Raw genomic sequence first — 8,113 nt, 5'->3', positions numbered from 1 at the left:
GTGTAAGGCACATTTCTACATAAAATTAATAATCACAATATTTGGCTAACTTAATTCCCAAACCGAGGTCATTAAATTTGTGAAAATCTACCAAACTTACACCAAATCAAAAAGAGAAAATTATTTTAAAATGAATCTATTTAATTTAAGCTTAAATCAACATTCAGAGCCTAAAAGTACAGGGTGTGTGCTTTTTCCAACCTGGCGTATGTGAGGTTCTCCTGAACCACAGCCCCAGAATTCTCAAACACCGTCACACTCTGGAACAGAAGGTAAAGGCCAGTTTCACCAAAAGCCCTGATAAGTCACTGCTTGGGGTGCTCAACAGGACCTGCTAAATTTGGGAGACCAAATTCGAGAAAGAGAGCTGGATAATGAACAGAATAAGTAAACCCACAAGAGTTTTAATCCTAGACTAAAATATACTTGGGTTACAGGGCAGATGCGCCCTGCGCACTAGCGCGTTTGATTTTTGCGCAAATAAGGCAGAGAAAAAGCTCCTGCGCTCTGGCTAGTGGTGAGGTCATCTCCGCATCGCCACCACGGTGGACTTCATTCCACCACAATCCCTCCTATTCTGGCTGACGGGACAAAGTGGAAGGAACAACTTCCGCGACTTCATGCAAATCTGCCCAGGCCCCGTGCTGGCTACTGGTTAGGCCACTAACAAGACTGTATACCAACCGATTAAACACATTAACAACTCGCACGAGCACAAGCAAGATCTCCTTCAACGGATTACGATGCTGACCCCCGGGTTCAACCATCCGTGCCCATAGCTTTTTAATGTCTTCAATATGTCTCAATGCTTCCAAAATATCCCCTCTTTTTCTCGTTATGAGGTCTTATTTTAACCACGTGTCTGAACGGCAACTCTCTCTGGTTAATTACCGTTTTGTGCTCTTCTCCAATCTGCTGCCTGCCTGTACGGATACCGCGGGTGATACAACCGAGATGAAATTCTGGAGAGCAGCAGTGCTTGGCCCAGGGGAGGAGACTCCAGCGAGGGCAAAGAGCGCTCCCTGTGCACGGGATTTTAGCAAAAGCGTCTGGGTCAGGCGTCTCCTCCTGGCGTGGTTGTCTAAAGTTGAAATGGCCGCCTTTAAAATAATTTTAGTACACATATTTGCTCAGACATCTAGAATATTTTCATTAATTAAAAAATTTTAATTAAGCAGAGGGCATTTAAAATGGGTTGGTTTTTTTTTTTTTTCCTTTACAAAATCCACTAACCCTGAGGCCACGCCCGGCGCTGCTGGGGAACTCCGAGTTTGGAGGGAGTTGCAGTGCTTGGGTTTGCTTTTCACACCGCCCGGTTCGCGGGGTCACCGCCGCGGACCCTGGGCCTCTTGGCCCGGACAGCGCGGACAGCCCAAATCGTCAGTTTAGGGAGATGGCTCGGAAGGTTGATGAACTTTCCGCATCCTGCTACCCAGCCCAGCTCCTGCGGCCCCCAAGCGCCTGTCCTACCCGAGGCCCCCGGCTGCGCTCCCCGCTGCAGGCGCGCAGTGAGATTTTCCAGAGCGACTTCGTTCTTTATTCAGCGTTTCCGAGTCAATCAAAAGGAACGTGGCAGGTGGAGAACAGCCACCTAAGCGATTGCGTGAATCTTCCTGTGGGGATTTCCACAGCCTACCCCAGGTGCTTCTAAAACCGCCTGACATGAAAGATTCACTTAGTTTTCTGCGGGTTCCTCCCAGCCCGGCCCCCGGTGTGTCTGATCTCAGAAAACCCGGGCTGCTTTCCAACCTCTGGTGGGTTCCACCTGGAAGGGCGCGAGTGATCGCCTGCCACCTCGGCCCCGGGATCTGCATCCTAGAAGGAGCAGAAGTGATGGTAGAAGTAATAATACGATCGATGCCAATAGCTAACAATTAGAGAGGCCCCACATGCCAGCCAGGCAACTGACCACCCCTGCGCACTCCCGCCTTCCAGCCCTGCGGAAACCACATGATCTTATTGCACGCAGGGGAGCACAGAGGCTCGGCGCGACTAGCGAGCTACCAAAGCCAAAACTGGAGACTAGGTGTCCGACTCCAGAGACTCCATTCTTAACAGTCGGTGTCCACAGCCCGGGAACGGTGGGACGGGTGACTGTAACGGCTGAGACTTGGGCAACTGCTGACAACAATAAAAACATGAAGGACAAAAGGGAGCAGGAGGGCGAGGCAGGGAAGAGAGTGAGTTTTAATCCACTGGGTCAGCACCCTTTTACCTCCCATCCTTTCCTGGGGCCTAAAGAGAGCATGGGGACAGGGAGTAGAGTTCCATTCGCCTCTTCCCTTCGTTTTTCCAAAGTCTCGAGTCTCTTGGATACTCATTGGGCCTGGAGGGGTGCCAGGTAGTCAGTGGAGTCATGCTTGTGAAAACTGATGTGCGGGGAGGGGAGGGGCGGTGATCGGATAGAAGAGGTGGGAACCGGTGGCTGGGCCCTCTGGTTGGCATCGAGGTTTCCGAAGGCCAGAGTCTGGACCCTCTGCCCATCCGCGCCTCATCAGAAGCTTGGTCAGCCCAACAGCTCATCCCAAAGACTGGCGGCCTCGGAAAGCGTTGTGCAGAGGTCGTGGTTATAACCCCGGCCGTTGTCCCTTTGGAACAGGACCCACAACCCAACTGGAGAACAGTTTCCGGAAGCCCCGACTTCTAGGCAATCCATATGTCTTAATCAGTGGGCCCCCGATATTCTTTGCGCCCTGACGTGTAAAGGGCCCACGGAGACACGCGTTCCTGCCCTCGTTCTGCCAGCACCCATGCCGGAGAGGCGGCCGGCGAGCAGTGCCCGGGGCGCCAGGAAGCCGGCAAAGCTGCGCGCTGCTCCTGCCCGCTGCAGTGAGTGCATTTGCCCGACAGGGACCAGCACTGCTCCACGCTCCACGCGCCGCATGCAGCCGGCCGCCCACCCATCTGCCAGGCGGAGGCGCAGGGCCACCCGTTCAGGTTACCCACCCAGCCGAGCTGCTCGTCAGCGAAACGTGTTTGACTCTCTTTGGGTTTGGGTTCCAGTAAGGAGGGGGATTGTAATAAAAATGAACAGACTCTCCTCAGCCTGAAAAGGACGCCGTCACTCCCACTCCCACTCCCACGTCCCCATCTGGGGAGCAGAAGCTGCTCTAGAAGTTGGTCTAGGGTGGAGACCCTGGCCGGTGGAGCGCAGAACGTCCCCAGAGCTGAGAGTAATAACACTAGGTCATTCTTTTTGGACACGGCCACAGTTAGAGGGTTGAGTGCTCTCATGAGAGCCGCCTCAGTCACTATCACTCATTCTTTGAGAGCTTTCCTGATTAATTATAGGGTACCGTGAGCCACTGAGCTGCCAGAGCTTCTCGAGAAGTTTCTATGGGTTGTGGGAGAGGGGGGCGCACACCCGGTTTGTTCTCTACCCTCCCCGCCCCCGGTGGTCTGAGACTGTACTCCTGTCACTTCCCCAGCACACGACACATCTGTCTCCTCTCCCGTTCTGAATTGCAGCCTGCAGTCCTAGCCCAGGGAAACTCACCGGTACCAGGCGAGGCCCTTGTCGTAACTGCGGTCGAAGAAGTGGGGCTCTGCGCCCACAGCGCGCACGTCGGGATGCACGCGCAGGAATTCGAGCAGTGCCCGCGTGCCGCCCTTCTTAACGCCGATAATGATGGCCTGCGGCAGCTGCTTGCTCCCGGACCCACTAAAGAAGCTAGAGATGGGGCTGGGGGAGTCCGATGTCTCGGGACTCTGCTCCTCCTGGCTCGCGGCGCTCTCGGCCATCTCCTTGCCCGCAGCTAATAGGGTGGCTGGTGCTGCCTGGAACGGCAGCCTGGGAGAAGCCCCGTCGGAACCTGTGGCCATAGCTGACGGAGGGTGGGCGGCGCGGGACCCCGACCCCAGCAGCAGCAGCCCCGGAGCCGCGGCGCACGAGCCGGCGCACGAGTACAGGAACATGTAGAGCCAGATGCAAAGCATGGCGAAGAGCAGCGCGAGTTTTCTCCTCACGGGTGGCGGAGGCGGCGGCGGCTGCGGCAGAAGCCGGCCGGGGACATCGAGGCAGTATCGGCCGCTGCTCAGGTGCTGCCCCATGCGCTGCCCGCGGGCGCGGCGAGGGGCATGGCTCAACACATGGCGCGAGTCCCGCCGGAGCAGTGAGCGCGGAGAGGGTCCCTTAGCCCTCTGGACGCCCAGTAGTTCAGTTTACTGCCCCCGCGCTCCCGCGGCCACAGTTGCTGCTGCTGTTCTTCCCCAGGTGGCGGCGGCAGCAGTAGCGGCGGCGGCTTTTGACATGTTGCCCGGAGGAGCCGCAACTGGAACGAAAGTCGGGCGGAGGCAATTGCTGGCCTGAGGACGGCTCCTGCGGCGCGACGCCCGGCTCGGAAAACGCTGAACTCCCGTGCCCTGGCCACTCCAGGCGGTGCGCACTGCCGCTCGCCGGGGCTGCCTCCTTGCAGCCCTGCGAACTGAGCCAGAGAGCAGCCCCGGCACTTCCTCGCAGAGGCTGCGAAGGAGAACTGCGCAGGAAGAGTCAGAAACCGAGGTGGAGTGGGCGGGTTCGACCACTGGGAGTGACAGGCCGCTCCACCTACCAGAAACCCGAAGCACCATGCAAATACAGCCGCTTCGCTGAGGGGTCAGCAGCACACCCGTTCCCAGCACGTGTTTTTTTGTTGGGGAGGTGGAGAGTGGTCGGGGGTTGCTATTGGCTGTGGTACAAGGGGCGGGATCAGAGGGGCGGAGCCAGGGACTGGTGACAGAAGCAGAAGGTAGAAAAGATGCTGGCGTGACCCAGCATTGGAAGAGGACAGATCCCACCGAGTGGTGCGCTTCGGCATCCGCGCGCATTCCCCCACTGGCTTCTTGGGAGCCAGCTTTATGCTGTAGTTGCTCATATGTCTGGACGCGAGTCCCTATCCAGGTGTTTCTCGGGCGGGCGGGCGTGTGTGTGTGTGTGTGTGTGTGTGTGTGTGTGTGTGTGTGTGCGCGCGCGCGCGCGCGCGTGCGTGCAGTGTGCAGTAGGAAGGGGTTGGAGGAGCGAAAGTCAGGCCGGACGTTCATACAGCCCCCAAACCAGCCCATCTCACGCGGGGCTCTCAGAGGGATGCCTTTCCGGACAGGCACCGGTTTAGGAAGTTCAAGTGGAAAGCATATTTAGAAATCGCTGTCAACTTTTCTTTTTTTTTTTTTTTTTAATCGTTCCTTCTTTGCCAAGAGTTGATCTCTTCAGGACTACGGGTTAGCTGGGATCGGTATAAACTATCCTTAAGAAAAATATCTTTCCTAGTGTCCCAAACTGCTGAGGAAAGGTGGGGAGGGAGGAAATTAATGGAGTGATAAAGGCTGGTAAAAAAAAAAAGTTTCCTGGTAGAAAAATACATGTTAAAGTCACATGTAGAAAATTTAGTCCGGATATAAATTTGTTGGGAACGTTAAGTTTAAGAAAATGTTCAATCCTCCATTTTCCCTGAATAAATAAGTCAACATTCAGTTTCATTTAGGAGACAATTTGGTTTGCTGACCTGTTACACAAATTATTAGGTGTTGTTTCTTCCACCATTATTTAAAGTCTAACATCAAGCAGGAGCGAATCATTACTGAGTTGCACTTATTTTATAATCAAAGTCCACTCGAAGCGACTTTCCCCTGTTCTCCGAAAAATGACGCGCCTGGGGACGGGGCTGGGGCAGAGGGCGAGGCAGAGGACCTGCGCTTGGGAGGAAGTATAACCGCTCAATGCGGAAAGCGCTGGCGAGAGGTGCTACACTAGGCTACTTTCTTGCTCCGGCACTTGGAGTTCAGAAGCTCAGGATATTCAAGTTCATCCCGGTGTCCAGAGAGTTTTCAGTGCCTGCAACTCGGCCCAAGCAAGGCCAGCGGGCCTCCACCGCCTGGCTGCGCGCTGTTCCGGGACAGAACGCTCCTTCAGATTCCGACCCCAGCGCGGCCCCCTGTGTTGAGTGTCGCCCACCAGGTGACTGAGAGCCGCCGCTCAGGTCGCATTTCACTAACCGCGCAAGTGAGCGCGGCGGAACAGAACTGAGCCCAGGTCCCTCTGCCGTGCTGACTGCGGCTAGCCTCTACGCCAGCCCCGCGCGCTCTCGTTTCTTTCCTGAGTAAATGCCCTCAAACGTCCTGAGTCCCGAAGTCCTACTCTGGGTCTGGGTGCCCTGTGCCGGGAGAACCCTGAGAAAGCCAGTCGGTCGTTAGCACCTGAGATTCAAAAATGTGCGAGAGAGCGGTGGCGATGACTCGGGAGGATTCAGATAACCCAGCGTTCACCAAGGGACCGACGCGACCGGCTGTGCTCTGTGCGACCTCTTTGTAACTTCATTGAGCCCATGATATTTTCCTACGAAACTATAAGGGGGAAATAATTTAGATAAAGAATTTTCTTCTCCTTTTTATATTCGCAGAGATAATTCCTTTCTAGCTTTTCTTTCCTCTTCTCTAGGATGTCGCGTTTGTTCTTTGAAAGAAGTAACTTATTCCCCCTTAATATTTATTTATTTATTTATTTATTCATTCATTCATTCATTCATCCATTCATTTTAAACTTCTGAAACGAGACGTATTTCTGAGCATTAGCCCGACTCTATTTTGGAAATGTGAGAGGGAAACATTAATGTCTCTAAGGGTGTGTCTTCAAAATCATGTTATTTCGGGAGGAAATTAACTTACTATGTTTGATCTTTAGGTGGCTATATGAGTTTGCTGACTTTTGTGGGTTTGGAGGGAAAGGTGGTAGTGGTTTATGATTTTCATGTGTTTAGAAGAATCGTAGCTTCCACGTGGCTGTAGTCAGGGCTGGGTAGGTGTGTCTTATATATATATATATTTTAAAGATTTTGATAATCCTAATAAAAATGGTCTCTGTCCTGAGATTCAGTAAAGTTTTGTGTAAAATGATAAAAAGTGAGCAATTACAAATGGAGGCAGATATATTTAGGATTTTTTTTTTACCCCCAGGATGAAGAGAAGGAGGCAGTGGCAGCACAGACGTGGACACGGGAAATTGCCCTGAGTGTTCCGCAAACTGAGCACCTCAGAGCCAAGTCGCCGCCCGCGTCCACTCATTCAGTCCCAACAAGCGAGAACAATGCGGGAGTTTGCAGTGCGCGCAGAGGTTTCTGCCGCCCAAAGGCAATGGATCATTTGGAACCTGAGCGGCACTGGAAGGAGGGTGGGGGCTGTGAAGCAGCGGCCAAGCAGGGCCTTCGCTGCTACTCCAACGCTTTGGCCTTTCGGTCTACTTGGCGAGTCCTCCGGCTGCGTTCAGGAGCCCAAGGCTGAGCTCCGAAAACCCCACGCGCGACTGAAGCTACAGGCTCTGCCCTTGGAAATCAACATCTCTCCCATCATTCCATTCTGTAGATGCGGAACCTGAGTCTCAATCCTAGACAGAGCTGATGGCGAAGTTGGCGGTGAATCCAGTTTGAGCCTCTGCCTTTAACCCACTGCTCAGCTGTGCAGCGTCCCGCAACGCCGGAGCCTGGCCACAAGGAAACCACAGCCATCCAAACCAGGAGAAAGGTTTACCTCCGATAAACATTCAAAAAAATCTAGAAAGGTGTGAATTCAGTTCCAGCACACCTGTAAGGTTAATGTTTTATTTTGGTTGGTTGGTTTGGGATTAGCTAATGGGGTTGCTCACCAGGGTCCTTAAAGGTTCTAATCTGACAGGCAGCCCCTCTCCTTCAGAAAGGGACGACAGCCTCAGGGGACTGTCTCCTTTTCCTCTTCCCACAGGTTCTGCTGTCAACGGCCTGCTATGTGACCCCAGGTGGGTCACTCTCTGGCCCTAAAATTCCCCATGTGTAAAATGGGAGACTTGGACCAAAAGTTCCCCGCGATATTTTCCGCCTGAAGTTTCTCTGATTCTGGGGTCGGGAGGCGAGGCGCCCGCAGCTGCTCGCGCCCACTGGTCTGTGCTCCACCAGTACTCTCTGCAAGGCCTCAATGGCCGCATTTCCAGGGGCTGCCAGAGCCGGTGGCCCAGAGCCGCAGTTCCTGTCACCGGAACCGGTATCCTCCACCCACCCCAGCCCCCTCCTCCAGCAAGGCGGCCCCCTCCGGGGTTCGCAGCTGCAAAATGGCTTATCCCTGCTCCAAACAGCCAGAGGCAAAGGTTGGCGGCCCGCGCCGCGGCTCCAAC

The 8,113-nt window shown here is 54.2% G+C and overlaps 1 protein-coding gene across 1 annotated transcript in view; it reads right to left on the bottom strand.

The window, feature by feature from the left end:
• HS3ST3B1 (heparan sulfate-glucosamine 3-sulfotransferase 3B1) overlaps positions 1 to 4,464 on the bottom strand; it is a 41,267-nt gene extending 36,803 nt beyond the window's left edge. Inside the window, exon 1 of the mRNA XM_006908398.3 lies at positions 3,497 to 4,464. Within this exon, the coding sequence (XP_006908460.1) occupies positions 3,497 to 4,050 (554 nt within the window). The 5' untranslated portion in view covers positions 4,051 to 4,464. The remainder of the gene's footprint in view (positions 1 to 3,496) is intronic.
• Positions 4,465 to 8,113: the final 3,649 nt, after the last annotated feature.

Source organism: Pteropus alecto, unplaced genomic scaffold, assembly GCF_000325575.1.
Source record: "Pteropus alecto unplaced genomic scaffold, ASM32557v1 scaffold52, whole genome shotgun sequence".
Lineage (NCBI taxonomy): Eukaryota > Metazoa > Chordata > Mammalia > Chiroptera > Pteropodidae > Pteropus > Pteropus alecto.
This window is presented reverse-complemented; position numbering and strand designations above follow the sequence as displayed.